The sequence below is a fragment of the Pantherophis guttatus genome, chromosome 4 (genome assembly GCF_059756535.1).
Source record: "Pantherophis guttatus breed Tessera chromosome 4, ASM5975653v1, whole genome shotgun sequence".
NCBI classification, from domain to species: domain Eukaryota; kingdom Metazoa; phylum Chordata; class Lepidosauria; order Squamata; family Colubridae; genus Pantherophis; species Pantherophis guttatus.
The window spans coordinates 55,122,231-55,141,333 of NC_142066.1; the positions used below are offsets into that span (position 1 = coordinate 55,122,231).

Here is a 19,103-nt window from a genome sequence, read left to right on the forward strand (position 1 = left end):
TGAAATGTGTATCATAATGACACAACATGAGCTTTGCACTTGCATTGCAACATTGCGCACAAATAGGTGAGGTGCAGAGTTTATGACATGATGTTGCAATACATGTTTTGTTAATTTACCCAATCCACCTACCCTATCTTGATTGCTGCTACAGGGTTTTGACGCCTACAGGCCCAACAACCCTATTTTGAATTGTATTTCTAACATATCTGGGGGATCTTGAATTAGTGAAGCTGATATATGAGGGTTGATATATGGCCTCCTTATGTACAGCATATATGATGTTACCATGAGCATGTTTCCTCATAATCATCTTTCACAACATTCTCCCGAAACAAACAAAAAAAGAGGGCTGGGGAGAGGAAACTGTTAAATATTTTTTCATCTCTTTGCTGCCATCTAGTGACCATCTGCATTTGTGCAGTCCATATCACTAACTCTATCAAGACTAGAATTTTATTATGTTTTTTCTCTCAGTAATAGCAATATAAAGGAATGTGTTTTATTATTTAAGTAATGATAAAATATATGCATGCTGGAATACTGAAATTGAAATAAGTACTAATCTCACCAGTGACTGTAACTGAGTTGCATAGTGATTGCATTTCATCCGGAGTCAGTTTGATACCCATTGTGGTCAAGGTTTTTGCCAGGTCATTGACATTAACCTCATGGTCTATGATATTATGCATTGCATCAAGAGTATCCATCAGCACTGCCAAATAAATATTTGTATTAACATGATATTCAGTTGCACATTTATTTCATCAGTTGAAATAGCACTATTCCTCTTAAAACAGCATTCCAAGTGCTATATTGAACAAACTCAAATCAGGACAGGGTTAAGTTGACCTTATTCCATCTTTACTTATCCTCAGCTTCAGCTACAGTTGCTTTGCATTTACAGTAAACAAAATAAAAAATCAAGAGAAAGTCTTATCTGGAAGCTTGTTTGCAACTCCTTAAACAGCCATGTCTTTTCTCAGGATTGTGCCCGGAAAAGAACCAGTTACTTTAAAGAATTAAAAAGGATGTTATATATCTAACCCTACACACAACAAAATACTTTTTTAATATATAAGTTTTTTTATTTTTGGATATACATAGGTATTAAACACATGAACAGTGGGGCATCTGGGTATCATTAGTTTTGATATTATTTTGATACAAAATAATAATATTAACAATATTACATTGATCATACTCACAAAATTATAATAATATTATAAGTATTAAAATTAAAATTATTAACATGTTCGTGTTTGCTCCACCCTTTATATATTCCTTCATCATTTAGTTTTTCAATATGTTAATACACATACTAATAGCAATAATAATATTGTTTAGGCATACATAATAAAATCATCTTTCAACTTCTAATCTTTACCTCTACATATTAGTCTTAAAACGTTATATAGAAATATGCATAATACTATTTCCTCCCTTTCTAGTTTCTACCTCAATTCTAATTCTTTTTTTTTTATTGCAAAAGTTTTACAATTACATTTTCATCCTCAATTCTAATTCTTAATATAACAAATCTTATTTGAAAATATTCTATTTCTATCCATCATCTTTTGCCAGTTTTAATATTTCAGTTCTTGTTGATTTTTTGGCATGTCTCCCATACTCCTCCCTTGGAATTTTGTATCCTCCTGTATCATTCATATTTGATCTAATTATTTCCTCTATTTTTATATTTACCTCTATATTAACCTGCAATACATCTATCTTCATTTCAGGAATGTCTTTCTGTTTATTCAATTCTATTTTTTTATCTCTTTTTATGTGATCTGCCTGATCTTTTTCATAAGTATTTATTATCTCTTTCTTCTCTTTATCTTCTTGTTGTATTTGTTGTTTTATCTGCTGTATCCTTTTCTCTGTTCTTTCTATTTTCTCCTCTACTTCCTGGTTTTTTTATTCATTTTTCCTTGTCATTTACTGAGTGTTTTCTGGTCTCACAACTATCTCATCCTTTATCTCCCTGTGATTCCTTGGTATAGTTTCATCAATATTTTGAAACATCAATAATATTTCTCTTTGAACTACACTTATTGTTCCTGTTGCAACATTTTGTCTTATTTTAATGGATCCAAAAATTACTCAATAATCTATCACAATCCCAGAATCTCAGTTGTCTATAACACCAAAGAGTCAATATTAAAACAGTTTTCTCAATCCTAAAATTATTCCTCAGGAGGCACAATATTTATAGTTCTTTTTAGTCCTCAACCAATCAGTTTACGCCTTCTAAATTCCCCAGAAAGTCTTTTTCTTTTCTTTTTTTTTAATTTTTCTTTTATTTTTCTTCTTTTACCTCTTAAACAGTTATCTGATAACAGTTATGGTCCTAGATGATCCATCCAATTTCCCCATGTCTTTTTAGGCCACATAGTTCACTCTAAAAATTTCAATAATAATTTCTAGTATTTGTAATCCACTCTACTTAAAGATCTTCCAGAGCTTCACAATTTGTTCCCCATCAGCCATGAAGCAAATAAGTATAAAACAATATGCAGTAAGGCAGTCTTCCAGGTGTTGTTTGTCCCTGCCTTATCTATCCTCAAATTCCCAAGGTTATTCTCAGCTTTGTAGAAACATGTATATTCTTTCACCAGTAGATGGCACCTCTGGCTTAAATTTCAACATTACAAAAAATGTAACAGCTACTGCTGTTGCAATTTTCTTTAAACAAGTTTTCTTCAAACAGTTTTCCCAATATTCAACCAAATATTTCCAGCATTTTAGAATGCCTCTTCAAGGTATTACCAATAAGATATTCAAGCCCAGTCTTTCTATATTTTAAAAACTTTATATTCTCCCCTTAGGTTTCACTTTTTTCAGGTCTGTAGTTTTTCTTTATGTGATTGTTTGCCACTTTCACACCACTTTAGAGAGTCTTTCTTTTGGAATTTTCTTTCTTTGGGGTTAATCTCAAGTCAAGAAGTTGAAAATCACCTCACCCAGTTCCAATCCACTGTCCACAAACCGCTCCAGCACATTTCTTCCTTCTGTTGTCCCAGCTTCATGGCAGCCACAATGGCCACCTCTCCTCTTCGTTGTTGGATGGGAGGGAGCCTCGGATCAAGCAGAAGAGCTGCTGCTGTCTGCAACCTGCAAGGCACCCCTCCTTTCTTTGTCATCCCTTCAGGGTGACTTTAGCCCCTTAGGGCCCTCCAAGGAGGAGGATTCAGCCTAGGTTTGTGGAGCCCTGCTACCTACAACTGTCCTGCAGCAATGCCAAACTGGAAGGCCATGAAGTACTTTTTAAAAAGAATAATATCTGAACAACATCATTCTTGAGACTTGAGGTTCGAGACTGCAAGTAAGTTTTAGGACTCAATATTGAATATGTATGCTCTAAGATATGGATGGTGTCTTTAAGGCCAGGTTTCCCTTTAAGAGTTGAACTTATAACACAAGGCAGGAGGCTGGAGAAGTAGATTCCAGGAAGACTGTAAAGAAACAGCTATAGAACATAAAATAAAATATTAATTGGCCTTACCGGTTGCTTCTGGAATCTCTGGTATTACAGTTAAAACCCTTATGAGTTCTTCTAAATTAACCTTGCCATAGCCTGCAAGGCAAAAAGATGGATTATGCTGAAATACAGAAAATAATCACTAAACAGTAATTTCAGGAATGCCACCTCATACTAAGAATGCTTACTGTCAACTTTGGCTACTTTCATCACTTCCTTCAATAATTCACTGGCCCTGAAAAGTTCCATAGTGTCTAGGCTGGTTTGAAGAGTCTGGAGATCGAAGTGGTCATCTTTGAATTTGCTCAAGGCCAAGCAGATGAGCTGCAGTTCTATAAAAACATCATTCCAAGGTCAACAAAACACAACATCATCATTATCTGCATGTCTAGGATATTTAAACCATGCTTTTGTTGGCTAGGGATGATGAAAGATGTAACTTCAACATATCTGGAACTAACTAAATTAGGAAAGGTTGGCTTATACTAAGAAATATATTATGAAAGAAACCATAAGGGAAAACATTATTCAAACAATTTCCCATTTTCAGTTCACCAAGCTGTTTCCAAATCTTCCTTCTGGGTTGCTCAAATTCATGAAACTGAAATCTGTTAATGGCTATTATTAGTAGTATAATACTAATTTATACTATAATTAGTACTATAATACTAATAATAATATTATCTGTTTCTATGTATTGAAGTCAATATATATATATATTGAAGTCAATATATGGGGCAGATAAATGTAAGAATATTCAAATGTGAAAATTTCTAGATCTAGACAAAAGTTAATGGAAATCTAGAGCAGCGAATAATGTAACTTTAAACCAAAATTATGTTCTTCTTTGCTTGGTCCTCTGATGTTCTCTTTTTTTCCTACTGTCACAAAGCTTCTTTTCCCACTCAAGAATTTCTCATTACCTGTTTATCAAGCTGTCTCTTATACTTAATAATTAGTTGCAAAAAAATAGGATAGTTTGTACAGCTAACATTTAAAGAGTTTCAAATAGGTCTTCACTCACCTGGCCTAGTAACGAAAGTATCAGTATAGATCACATTCCTGATGAACTCTTTTAGATTTAATGTATTGTTATCTGAAAATGGAAGGGGAATGAAAAGAAGGCACAGAAAAATAAAAATAGCAGAATAATCTTTGTATGAATATAATAGAATATATTATAGAATATATAGAATAGAATATAACAGTACAGTATATAATATATCTGTACAGTACAGCACAGTACAGTATATAGTATATAGTACATCATACATAGTATATAGAATGTAATTTATGTATATAATATATAGAGTAGTACTATATATTTCTTGGCTGAGAAGTGAAACTCTTCAAGGAAAACCAAAGTTCAGTTGCCTTGGGGACAACCATGATATGAGTGACTGAGAATTTCCATCGACATATATCCCTAAAAGCCACAAGAAAAGTGATACACACCATCAACATTGCAAAAGGCCAGTGCCTCTGACATATCCTCTGTTGGCAAGATGATATTGAAGCTCTGCATAAGCATCTGCAACTCTGTGAATCCAATCCTTTCATTTTTCATTTTGGCCAGAATATTGAAACCATCTTCCAAAGCTAGAGGGGATGGCGGCATAAAAGGGAAAGTGATTGGACTGCAAATCAAACATAACGATGCTGGATATTCAGATTAGTTCATGTGATTGATTTACAACACATCTGAGAATTGGGGTGGTGGAATATGATTTGAAGTGGATAAGACTAGCTGCTTACATAGGGGCAGAGGGATTTACAATAAATCAGCAGTGTTATTCAAACTGATTAGGACTTCTTACATTCAGAATTTTTGAATGGCACAGGAACAACAGAAAAAAAAATTCTAGGTACCCATTCTCTGTATTCTTTCTACTTCTGCCTCTCTCCCTCTCAGTCACACTTGAGCTTAGAAAATGGGAAGAAAAGTGATAGTTGTTAATCCATATAAATACCAACCAATTGGGCCAAACAGGAAGTGATGGCCTCCTAGACTCCTTTGCAGTACCTACAAGAATGTGAAAGAAAGACCACTCCACCATTCCATGGGGCCATTGGAAGTCATGTGATGCTAGCCCAGGAGGTTAGATTTAGAGCAGATCTGCACTTTATCCTGGACTCAGCATCAGAATAGGCCAGTCACCACTTCCTGAGTGCAAGGATGGATAATGTTGCCTTCCATCCAGAGCATTGCAAATGCACACTATGTGTTCGTTTTCCAGGTTAATAATGACTGTTTTGCAACCTGAGGATTCTTAAACCCTTCAGAACATAAGGCCTCCAATGCTTCAGTTTTTTCTAGATCCAACTTTCTATTCCATGAAAGTAACATTCACTTTTCTACCTATGGGAGAGTTTTCATGTGTATTTGTGTGTGTGTGTGTGTGTGTGTGTGTGTGTGTGTGTGCGCGCGCGCACTTGCAGGTGCATGTGTGTATGTATACACATCCGTGTATGTATACACACATGCACAGATAAATATACCTGTGTACAAAAGAACATTTAATTGATATATACAAAGTTAGAGAAGGCACACATACATACATACATACATATGTAGGAACAAGAACCAGTTTTAAAATAAAACAAAAATTCTATTCTTGCTAGCTACTTTGCACTATAATTACTTCTACACTTTCATTATTAGTAAAATAACATACTACATAAGAGTTGTGCCTATTATGTGAAAGGAAAGCCTTTTCTCTCCAGATATTGTAAAAACAATGAAATGATGGGACTATGTACTTCTTCCTGTGTACTTTGTATTGTGTACACTGCACCAACATACCATGCAGTGTATATTGCACTGCACTTTGTATTGTACTAGTTTTTGAAAACCCCTAAGCTAGGAAGACCTAACTACCTAGCCAAAGGAAATAAATCAATAATTATAACAGTCATGTACTTTTCTGCTAGGTTTTGAAGCAGAGAGCTCTTGCACAAGAGGCAACATATTTAGTCACTGTACTGTTTTTAATACTAATGATAAATAGGGACTCAGAACAGGCAATTCTGTCTTAATTGCATGGTGTTATTTCCTCTAGAAATAGCAACGAACTGTTAGGGTAAACCTTTGAGGAAATAAAGTGCACCAACAAAAATGAAGGGCAACCCTTCAGGAAAAGGATGTTTTCAAACCACAAAGATAAAATCTGCTGGTGTTTAGATTTCCAGTCAGAAAGAAGTTAAGTAACACTGTCAGTAGCACTTTCTGACCTCAAAAAAAAAAAAAAAAAAAAGGGTCACTATGACATTCTAGCAACAGAGCAACTAGTCAGGGTCTATCCTCCGATCCTGTTTCTGGGGCTTCTACATGCTAGTGTTGCTCTTGCTATTAAATGCTCTGACCCTCCATCCCAGGTCAGTCAAATACCAGTGCTCATTGTTTGTGGAGATCATCTGGCAATCTAGAATAAAATAAAGCTGAAATGCCACTGTTTTTATTGAAGATTTGATGGATGACTAATAGCTTGACTAATAGAAATATATTTGCCTTCAGTTTGTAATGGTAGCACACTTGTGAAAATAGACATTATTACATGGAACTCATAAATTCCAAGGGATCTCTTTCTCAAAGCAATATCCTTCCTATCACTCATGGAAATGGAGGATTTATAACAGTAAAAATGTAAACTTTATAAAATAAACAATTAGTTCTGTGCTGTTTCTCAGAGCACCTGTAAGGGACCTCCTGATCATACCTGCAGAAGTTTTAAGTTGTGGGTTCTTTGTCAGTATCCTCAAGAAGTTATTGAATTTTGCCTGTCCAGCTTCTGCAAGTTGCATTGGGAAAGAGGGATAAGCAATTATTACAAATTGTGAAATTCTTCCCTCCAATGCTTTGTAATTTGTTACCAAAAATAAGAACATAAGTTGAAATCAGATTGATCAAGGTCAAAATAAAATCCAACCTGAACAACTTTCAAAGATGCTCAAAAGAGAGTTTGTTATTTAATATCCCCCTTTCCATGAATAGCTCTTCCTTTATTCTACTGATTTCTCTTAAATCTTTTCTCTTGAAATGCCATGCCAAAATATGCCTTCCAATTTTCTAAAAAGTGTGGTTTCTCTGCCTAATACCATTCTGGCATTCCCATAATATGCTAATTCTCTTTCCCATTAACCCAATTAAGCATATTGTTAGAAGAAGGCTGGCATATTTATAACCTATTCTCAAACCATTAGGGATGAATTGAGATTTTCAGACAGTGTACTTTGACCAGAAAAAAAATCCAAAGTTTTGGAACAAAATTGTTGCTAACAATTTCTACAAGACTTTGAATGGTCAAAGCAAATTGGTGGTAGATAATAGAAATTCAAGGTGGGCTGGACTTAGATCTCTTGTGGACACAAAAGGACTTAAGACTGATGATGCACTTGACCCCTCCCTTGGGCTCAGTCTGTTAAATTAAAATGTTAGGACAGCTACATCTCTTCTTGCGGCTTGGCCACCTACCTGGTATGTTTGCTGACCTTAGTGCTTGGCCAATCACCTGGTTAGCCGTGGGCAGGTCTATAGTTCTGAGGGTTCCCATTTCATGTTTCAGTCGTTCTACTTGGTGTTCCTTAATCAACTTGAGAGCTAGGATGCAGTCAAGCACAGCTAGAAAGGCAAGGATCAGCAATGTTATTTATATATATGCAGAAGAACAAGATTCTCATTTCGAATGAGCATTGCAGCCCACAGGTTTTGATAAACCTATAGGAAGTTATGGATAATTCTGTTGGTTGAGTGGAAGGGATTGCTACTTCTCAAAGACTGAAGTAACTTCAGGGAACTATTCCAGGGCTGCTTTCTGGCAGTGGGCTGCTTTCTGGCACTCCCCCCACTTCTCCCCCCCTCTCCCGGCCTAGCAACTGGTGCTATTAAGTCCCTTCCTAATGATGCCTGGAAGCTGTGAGAGTCTGGATGGAGGAAGAAGAGTCTTGGTTCAATCTTGGCAAGACCATATGTTTTAAAGACTCTGGTTCTAGAGATTTTCCAACTAACTCTGTAGGGGTATGCTCCCCCAATCAGAGTTGGTGAACAGTTTGGGTGTCTTTCTGCATGAAGGGTCCCCATGTCCAGGGGAGCTTTTGCAGATGTTTTGTGTGGCAGTTGTGCACAATAGGGAGGTCTTATTCAGAGTCACTCAAACCTTAAGAACTTCTCTTATGGATTACTATAATGCACTCTATATGAAGACGCCCTTGAAGAACATTCAAAAACTGTGGCTGGTCCTGAATGCAGCTATTTTGGCATTTCCCATTATACCCATGTAAAATCACCACTCTGCAAGCTGCGTTGGCTCCCAGTAAGCTTCCACATGGTTATCACCTAGTTATCACCTTGTCAGGTTAGTTGAGTGTTGCGATTCATGATATACCAGGCTACTTGTAGGACAGGAGCACCTTTTCCCCATTGTTTCTGCTTGCCCCACTACATCTAGCAAAGGCATACTTCAGGTTCTTTCTATCAATGTTTCTTGATAGACCCTAGAGTCTTGTCTTCTTGGTGGCCACACCTATCCTATGGAATATCATCCCCCTAGAGACTTGGATGGTCCGAAGCCTTTTACATTTTTCTAAGGCATTGAAAAACTAGTTGTTTTCATAGGCATTTGGATCAGGTTAGTTGAGTGTTGCAATTGTTGATGTTTTTTTTTTCCTCCCTGTGAGTGGGATTATTGTATTATGTCATTGGATGTCTGAGGTTATATAGTGTAAGAGTTTGTTTTTTAAATCCATGTATGCAGCGATGGGATTCAAATAATTTAACAACTGGTTCTCTGCCCTAATGACCGATTGAGTGGGTGTGGCCATGGTGGGCATGGCCAGGGGGTATGAGAGGCAACTCTTGGCTTCCTGCACCCCCCTGGGAGCAAAAAATGAGTCGTGGGGGGGCACCACCCTCCTGCACCCCATTTTGGGACTAGTAGGCCTCCCTGCAGACTCCTGGGAGCAAAAATGGGCCACGGGGTGACTTCTGGAAGGGACGGGAACGGGATGGGTGGGGCCAGCCAGCAATTTAACAACCAGTTCTGCCAAAGTGGTGCAAACCGGTTGAATCCCACCACTGCTTGTATGCCACCTAGAATCCCTTGTGCAAGATGTATGACTATATAAATAAAAAAGGACTGATTGAAGTACATATTATCAGCTGATGTGGAAAAGTTGCATATAAATCCCACAGAAAAGAGCTCATACAACATAACACATAACATAACACATTCCTAAAATTTTACCAGTATAATTTTTTAACCGTCTAGTTTCCTTCATAGCTGATATCAGTTCTTTAACATCCACGGTCTCACCAGCCACTAAAAGAAAAGAAAGGAAACCATTAAATGTTATCAGACCAACCAAATGCTCTATTAATATTGTTGCAGCATAATGAATCATAGATAATAACATCACACATAAAATGGCAGATTGTCTGCCATATGTGTTACAGTCAGGAAATCAGCTCAGAAATACAAGAAAGACAGAAGTTTAAAAATATACAATATGTGTTTTATTTTCACCAGAAATAGTTTAATAAAAGGTTAGATGATAACCCATATTCTTTGGCCAGGAATTTCTAAGAAAGTGTAACTGATCAAAGGTGAAACTAGGAAGTTACAATCTGCCCCCTCCCCGCCCAAAACAGGGCGAGCCCTACAGTGCAGGTGTGATGACAATGGAAAACCTCAAACTTACTTGCTTACTTCCATTTCTATGCCATCAGTTCTTCAATATTCAAGTTTCAACAGCACCAAATGGTCACATGAACGGCAGAACTGTCTTTGTCTCTGTCTCGCTGTCTCGCTGTCTCTGTGTGTATGTGTATGTGTATGTGTATGTGTATGTGTATGTGTATGTGTATGTGTATGTGTATGTATATGTGTATGTGTATGTGTATGTGTAACGAGTCTGGCAGATCAAGAAAATATTTGTAAGCCATTAGTTCCTTTATGAGGCGACTTGGAATTCCAGTATTAAAGAAAGGCCCAAATATACATGAAATCCACCATGCCTATGCAAAATTGATCAAATCAGTTGATCCATAATTATTTTTCCATGTATTTCAACAGCAACTTTTGAAAGGACTATTTCAACTCCAGTTTCCCTAGTAGATTCCTGCCACACTCGTTCTTCTGAATAAGATGTCCACCAGATATTCCCAAAAACAGAGCAGGAGCAAAATTCTCACCAGAATCTGAAGAAGTCTCAGTGGCCTGCATTAATTCTGACTTGGTTAAATGAATTCCAATATTATTGAAGGAGTTCTCCACTTCAGAAACATTCAGCTCTGTTTCCTTGAACTGGTTAATAATCTCAATGGTATAATTCAGAACTATGAAGAGGGCAGAGGGAGAAATAAGATTAGATTTAAAAATATTTGCTTTTCTATCACTGGCTTACTATGTTTTTCCTATGACATTGTCTCCTATCACTGTATGTATTTTACACCCACTAAAATTTAAACCCAACAATTCATATTTCACACTATGAAAAGCTGAATTTATAACTGTAGTGAGACAAAGAGATAATCTTGGAAGAACTATACAGCAACAGGTTTTTAGCTTGGGAAATAGGAAAAATATTAAAAAGACTCTTAGACAGGCTCCTCCTTAATTCCTCTAGTTGTAAGAGGGAGGTAAGAAAAAAAAATATTTAGGCTTCCAAAATTCTGTTACAATGATCTATATCAATAAAATAGAGTTTCAGTGATTTTTGAAGAGGCTGTTTTCTGACCTGGCCTATCTCAAAGGGCTGACAATCATAATTGGGATTTATGCAGCCACCAAACATGTTACATGTACATGACTTAAGATATTATTTGATTGAAAATTATTTTCATAATCTGTTTTAGTTTACTTGTGCCTAACACATCTCATTAAATCTTTCCTGGTTTATTTATGCTTATAACAATTAATTAAGATTCAACAGTCAAGAATCCCACTTCCAATTTTGGTATTAATCTTGCCCTCTCTTGGACATATTTCAAAGAAATCTATGCTTTAGATTCAAAAGCAAAATCTATTTTCAGACTCCATGCTGATAATAATCATGGAGTGCAAGTTCTGCAAAAGCTTCACCCAGATCAGTGACCGTCCGGCCTTAGTCATCTTAAATTTTCAAGACGATAGAGGCACAGTTTGGAAGAAGATATGACATTTTCAGCAACTTCCAGAGAAGCAGTGGTCTTCATATTCACTCAAACTTTCAGAAAAAAGATCATGCAAGATGACTTTGTCAATAAACTCAGATGCTAAGACTGACCACTAAAATGTGACAGCATCCAACCACATCACTTGACTTGTGTTCCTCATTAGTGTGACTCAAAAGTCTGCAGAGTAGTTTGTATTGTCAGAAATATATTTTGTGCCATCATGTCAATGTAACTGACAATGTAACATGTTGCTATATCTTTTCCAGGAAGATCTGTCCCAGCTTGGTCCTTTTTGTTCTGCACAGATGCTCCTTATCACCGCTGTAGTAGATTTCATCCATCTTACTAGTGGTCATTCTCTTCTTTTTCCTTCCACCTTTCCCAGTATTATAGTCTTCTTAAGAGAATTGGTAAAATAAGAAACGATTGTCCTTTAGGAAAACCGTGAAAATCTTTCTTTTCCCCAGATGTTGATGAAGCTGGCATAGAGTGATTGGTAGGAATAATAATAATAATAATAATAATAATAATAATAATAATAATAATAATAACCACCTCAACAAAATTCATTGTTTTAAGTGGTCTCTTTAGTATATTGTGTTTCTATTTTTTCACTATTCAATGTTCCCCTTCTGGGAAACTATATATGTAATAAATAAAAAAGGTGGATTAGAGTAGTGGTATGGCCACTCAATACCATTTTTTCCTTTGCTATTTCTACTGTTTCAACTCACTCACCTTCAATGTCTGAAAAGCGTTGTAGTTTGAAAATCTTCTCTATGACTTGCCCAGTGTCAACTTTTCCTTCTCCTGCAAAATGAATACAGTTAATCAGCAGCTGCATAAAAAAAAAAATTATAAAATAAAAAATGATGGGAGAATAATGAAATTCCCACAGTAGTGGAGTGGATTGTAAAAATGTCAGAACTGGCAGAACTGGCAAAACTGGCAAAACTGACCAACAAAAACTGTTTGGAAAGACTGAAAACTTTATACTGACCTTTTCCTGAAAGAAGAAAGAATGAATTGATATTTATGGATTTGAAAACTAAAAGATATGTGGATTAAACAAGACTAAAGGGATTTCTAAAATATTTAAGAGGGGAGAGGACAATAAGAATGTAATTATCAATTTGAAAGAAGGTTGGAAGTCATATATTTCTTATTTCTTGCACTTTTCTGTTTTTCCTTTTTCTCCCTTTTTGGTTTGTCTTTTATGTCTGTTATGGAAATTCATACAATTATAAATAAACAGGTATTTTCCTTTATATAGCTGGTTCATAGAAGAATATCTTGTCTGTTTGAGATCAATATCCAGTGGCATCCACAAGTGAGAGTCAAGGTGGGTTAATGTCAGGCACAAAACACTAGGTCCACATATGGAAATTCAATTAAAATAATTTTTTTGCTGAAAGCCTATGCAAATGAATCTTCTCAACTAATGATTGGTAATTGCTTAGAGTTAGATAAGGGCCAAGGACTCTCAAGATGAATTGGACTTAGTTCTCTTGTGACTACATAGGAACTCTAGGTTCATTTTCCCGCTTTCACTGTCCCCAAGTTCTGCCATTCCTTTTCCTACAGTTAAGTAACATGGCATTGTAATGTGAGCCTTGCCTCTTTTCTATACAGATTACAATGCCACATGCCCCCCAAGGAAATGCTTTTTTGCTACATTATTTTTAAATTTTATTTTTCACATTTCTATCCCTCCACAATCCAAAGACTCTTACCAGCATAGAGGAAGTATATAGCAAAAGCAGCAGATACCTTTGGACCACAGATTCTAGCCTACAGCCTTCAGATTTTCTGGTGATCTGCCATTCTGGTATTAACTAAGTCCAAACATCTAAAACCTTTCTATAATGAGTCAGAAAGAGTCAACAATGCTGGAATGTTAAAAAAAAAATCCAGAAGACAATGGCGAACACTTTCTGTATGTTTACAGAAAACTATATGTATGTATCCATAAAATCACCAAGAGATACTCGGGTTACAAAAATCTTTACCTTTAGAGAGATGCTTTCTGAAGAGATCGCTTTCTTTTTCCTGGCAGCACTAAGAATATGAGAAGAGTGCTTCCAGCAGTACTTACTGTCAGCTGGAATCATTTGAATTAGATCCTCGTACTCCTGTGGGTATAAATGAATGCCCATCTTCTGAAGGGTGGTTTTGAGGTCCTTCAGAGAAACTTTGTTCTCTTTAATATTGTTGACTGCTTGAATGGTATCTTTCATCACTGAGGGGTAAAACAAAATTACATTTTATTTTAGGGAGTTATCAGTAAGTATCTCTACAGTATTCTTTTGGATGAAACACTACAAACTGAATTCTGGACTTAATCATGATTCAGGACCCTCCATATAATGAGTTAGAATACTTATATAATTCACCACATCCTGATTTGCATGCAGAGCAAATTGGTTTAGAATAAGGGAACCAATAGTACTGCATTTATTAGAACGGAAGTGGACTCTTTTCACTTAAGGCTTAAATGATCAAGTTCAAATTATCCCACTTTGGACACAGTATGTGAAGACCTAGCTCTCTGGAGGACTCTAATGCTGGGAAAGATGGAAGGAAAGAGAACAAGAGGACAACCAGCAGCAGATGGATTGAGTCAGTTATAGTAATGATAAATGTTCCTTTGGAAGAACAGATTAGGATTCATCATGGGGAAAATCAATCTATATGGTCACTAAGATTCAAGATTCAAGATAAGACAGGTTATCAGGAAAAAAATTAGGGCTTATCTTCAGATATTAACCAAGACCAGTGTGGTGATTTTTCAAGGGCAGGAAAGTCTGGTGTTAGACTTTTACTTGTTTCATTCTCCCCATCATCTCCTATTTTCCTTCTTCACATTGAAAATAGTGTTTTTCAATTTGTGTTGAACAGGTGGGGTTGTCTGATTTGCCTACTGCACTTCATTTCATCATAGACAAACACATCTACTCTAGCTACTGGTAGCTATGATGCACTATATGCCAACAACATTAATTCCTACTGATCATTGTCATCCATTCTGTCCTGAGCTGCCAAACTAACTGTTTGGTTCTGAAGGAACCTTGATTGCTTTTTTGCTATTTCTGAATTCCATTTTAATGGAATTCAGCAGATTTTTTAAAAAAAACACATTTTTTTTAAATTGAGCTTTTGGTTTTTTTCCCTTTTCACAAGTTCAATGATGGAAGCAGAAGTGGTACTTAAAAAAAAAAAAACCCTATGTGAAATTGACCAGAATTTTGCCAATTTCATTTTCCATCCAAAATAATAGGAAGAATGATAACAATTGGGATTTTCTTTCCTTTTTTAAGATTCCAGACCATTGACAGATGTACTACTACTACAAGTTCAGTCTGGGTTTTCTATATTTTTAAGCTTCATAGTCTTCCAATAAAAATTTGTTTCACTTTTGGCTCAATCTTTTTCCATGTGTTAATTCTTGGCTTTCTTAGCATTTTGGAGAGTCTTTTGTTGTTTGGGTTTTTTTAGAAAAATTCTTTTGTTTGGGTTTAGATCTCTAGTATAGAAGTTGAAAGTTGTTTCACCCAGTTTCAATCCTCTATCCATGAACCTCTCCAGCTCATAATCTTCTTGTGCCAGTTGTCACAGCTTCGGTCTTGCCAAAATGGCCATCGTCTCTGCTGCCAATCAAGAGCGTTTCTTTGGAAATTGCTTTTCCTCACAATCTAGGAAGCATCCATCCTTTCTTCACCACCCCTCCAGGGTGGCTTTGATCCCGTAGGGTCTCCTGGTGGTGTACTATGGAGCACTGCTAACCCATATCTGTCCTGCTCTGATGCCAACCGGTGAATTCCAGTTAATGAATCTTTCCATGCACTGACACACTCCTTTCCCCCCAAAAAATTCTCCTCTTTTCAAGATAATTTGCATTCCTAACACATAAATCTTACAATTGCATCTTGTCTATTACTCTCCATGCATATGTATTAGAATAACTGATAATTAAGATCCCTCAAAAGAAAAACTGGGAGATATTGCAGGAAGGCAATATCAATATCCACTCTTTTTGGCTTCTAACTTCTTAATCACTGATTCTCATCCCTGCCTCACTAGGAACTTCTTGCATTTTGTAGTTTAATTAATGGCCTGCCTGCCATTCATTAAAAAGGAAAAAAAAAGAAAGATATATTTCTGACAACTCCCTTATCTTAGGTCAATCATTGGTCAGTTTGTACATCATTATATTTTTCCAGTGGAAAAACTTTTTCCCTGAGATGTCCAGCTGCAACAGAAAATTATATGTATATATATATGTATATGTAAAAAGTAGATATTAAAAAATTTGAGAAGGCTAAAATATATTATGTCCTCCATGAGAGAGTAGCAATAACCCTTTTAACCCAGCAAATCCATAACTTCAGGAAGATTGGAGGTAGTTGTTGGTCTGACAAGAGTTGGCTTCAGAAGACTTTTTATTTGAGAAGTCAACATTGCTAGTAAAATGTCTTAGGCCAATGAATCGAGAGAATTGTAAGATTGATGACTTTCTGGCTGTCATTAATTACACTTGTGTACTTTTCAACAAACTTAGATGCAAAGGACATCAACAACTAGATATGGAATTGGCACACAGACATCCAATGAGAAAGCAAACAATACTGTATAACTAAAGAAATCTCTTTATATAGTTTATTTATATTATGTATTACTGAGATATATCTTTCACATATCTAAATATTAAAGGATTCAGTACAAATACAGAAGTGATATTCCTTAAATGAATGAGTAATATTTTCAGCTACTGTATTGGCATCAACTCCAGTTTGGAGCAGTTAATAGAATATCCTGCTATTTTGCTAAATAACATTTATATCAATACTGGAATAGTACTGTGAGGTTTAGAAATAAATAGAAGAATATCAAAAACTATTACCTGCAAATAGAACCAGTTAATGTTTAACTAAATTATATACTACTCTTTAAATCTCTCCATGTTGTCTAATAATACAAGCCAGGGGTTAAAAGCAAGACTGAAGTAGACATCCTTGTTCAATTCTGCTAAATAATGAGGAAATAACAGAAAATATGCCACTCACCATTAGTTTAGATGTGAGAAACTCATAACATTTTGATCTGTTTTATGAATTTCAAACAAAATCCAAACATATTTAATACAGCAAACATTTACTGCCTATATTTTTTTTCAAAGGGTTTTTCAGTGTCTAACAACAAGGTTACAAATTGGTCTTCATTTTTATACAAGGGTATTACATCTACAACTAACTTATTTTCTGTTGCTTGCCTAGTTTTTACAAACCCTGCTTGATCATTTTAAATAACAGTAGCACTTGCTGTACACATTTTCTAGCAGTTTTCCTAAGAGCTTTGTATCAACATTAATCAGTCAAATTGGATCATAATTAGCACATTGGATATGATCTTTATCTGATTTTGGTATAACTGTATCATAAGCTTGATTAAATGCCTGTGGGTATATTCCCTGATTACGGTAAGTATCATCATACAATTATAGGGCGTATATACAATGTAAGCTCCATACAGTGCAAGAAATTTATTAAAATGATTGTGTAGGAAGGCTGAAGGTCTCAGCTACATCTCCATCCCTCTCTTTCTCAAAGAACAGTCTAACTTACCTGTCAGTTCTTTAAATTGGGGACTGCGGGTAAGAATTTCAATGAAGTCTTTCACAATTATTTTTCCATTACCTGCAAGCCAAAAGTAAGATAGATGATAGACTGATAGGCAGGTAGACAGATGATAGCTCCATAAATAGATAGGGCATACTTTTGAAAATAAAGGGCAAGGAGAAGGGAAGCCAATGGAAGAAATATAGCTTTTATAGCTGAGGTTTCTGATATTTAATTTAGGAGAAAAGACTTTTCTTAGACCCTAATGGAACAGGGTACTTTGCCAATGTAGTAGATTGTCAATGCAGTAATAAACCAGACAAATAAAAAAAGCCAATGAATGTTTCTTTGTGGCATTTTTCAATGTCCACAGATTTTAGAAGGGCACTTAATCTTAAGTATTCTTAGCTAGGCTTTGTTGTCTTTTATTATATATGAAACAGTGGAGTAGGAGTAGGAGTAGGAGTGAAGAGGAGAACAGGAACTGATTTAGTATTTTTACCATGGCAGTTGATTCTTGGAAATAGAAGTAGAAGAAGTAGAAATAGAAATAGAAAAACTGATATTGAGCACACAAAGTTGTGAAAAAGTTGGTAGTGCAAGGAAACCATAAATTCACTGGGTTTGGTTTCACCTATAAAAAGGACTACCCTTCAGGAAGGAAGAGGTTCTCAACACATGTGAATTTTTGAAGTATTTATCCCCAAAATTAATAATAGTATGGGAAAAATACCAGGCCCACCCTCTAAATTTTTAACAACGTAATAGAAAAGCCTTAATCATTAATATTAGAATGGATTGAGGGCTACTTGCTGGGATGCCAACATTTGGGATTATTGAAGCACTATGCCATTGTCATCTCAGAAGCTTGTGTAGAACAATTCAATAGTTCTTTGTTACAGATAGACTTTTTTAATGACTGTTCTGTTTAGTGTCTGTTCAAAGTTTACAATAGTACTGAAAAGGTAACTTTATGACCAGTCCTTGCACTGACAACTGTCACAGCGTCCCCGTAGTCATATAATTAAAATTTGAACATTTTGCAACCATGGGATATTTAAGACCATTGCAGTGTCCCACAGTCATGTGATTGCCATTTGTGCACTTCATAGCTGGTTTCCAACAAGCAAAAACAATGGAGAAGCCAGCAATAAAATCACACATGCGGTCTCACCTAATGAGCATGGCAGAAGTGAGCCCATTGCAATCATATGATGTCATACTTAATGTTCTTAGTGATGAAGCTGCCAGCCCCCAACTATGGTAGTTAAGAGAGGACTATCCATACAACCTCTGCTAGGTATTCTAGCGATATGGATGAAAAATAATTTATTTGGTACTGACCGTCAATAGCAACCTGTTTTAGGGTTTCTTCTAATTCATTTTCATGTAGCTGGATACCCATATTCCTAATAAAGGAAGGAAGATCATGCAGAACCATCTTGTCTTCTTCTATCTTGTCGATGGCTTGAATGGTGTGTTTCAAAACTGCAAAATTTCAAACATGTCCACCTCTTGTCACTAAATGCTATCTATGCTGCCACCAAAGATTCAGAATGAAAATTGAAGATGACATAAACAATTGATAAAAATCTTTCAGTTTTGCTGGCTAAGAATCAGAGGAGCAATTTTTTTTGGTGAAGTGAGCCATTCTGCAGTTTATGTTGTCCCAGATCCATCAAATTGTACAATTCAGTTGCCACATTTTGTCTTAGCTGAAATGTGAGTTTCCAGCCCTTTCTCATCCTGAGAAAATATTTTTTTCCCTTCCCTCAAGGAGGCGCCTTTGTAGAAATTTCACTCTGATAGTGGCACCCTACAGTGGAGGTGGATGATAGGTTAAGAGAAAAGACCC

The 19,103-nt window shown here is 35.9% G+C and overlaps 1 protein-coding gene across 4 annotated transcripts in view; it reads right to left on the bottom strand.

The window, feature by feature from the left end:
- LOC117664724 (uncharacterized) overlaps positions 1 to 19,103 on the bottom strand; it is a 127,793-nt gene that overhangs the window by 87,141 nt on the left and 21,549 nt on the right. For all 4 annotated transcript variants that reach the window (XM_034415977.3, XM_034415976.3, XM_034415975.3 and 1 more), the window contains 13 exons: positions 18,593 to 18,736; positions 17,255 to 17,326; positions 13,729 to 13,872; positions 12,372 to 12,443; positions 10,671 to 10,814; positions 9,724 to 9,798; positions 7,956 to 8,102; positions 7,201 to 7,272; positions 4,940 to 5,083; positions 4,509 to 4,580; positions 3,673 to 3,816; positions 3,509 to 3,580; positions 572 to 715 (listed from right to left, as the gene is read on the bottom strand). In XM_034415977.3, coding sequence (XP_034271868.2) covers positions 572 to 715; positions 3,509 to 3,580; positions 3,673 to 3,816; positions 4,509 to 4,580; positions 4,940 to 5,083; positions 7,201 to 7,272; positions 7,956 to 8,102; positions 9,724 to 9,798; positions 10,671 to 10,814; positions 12,372 to 12,443; positions 13,729 to 13,872; positions 17,255 to 17,326; positions 18,593 to 18,736 — 1,446 coding nt within the window. The remainder of the gene's footprint in view (positions 1 to 571; positions 716 to 3,508; positions 3,581 to 3,672; positions 3,817 to 4,508; positions 4,581 to 4,939; positions 5,084 to 7,200; positions 7,273 to 7,955; positions 8,103 to 9,723; positions 9,799 to 10,670; positions 10,815 to 12,371; positions 12,444 to 13,728; positions 13,873 to 17,254; positions 17,327 to 18,592; positions 18,737 to 19,103) is intronic.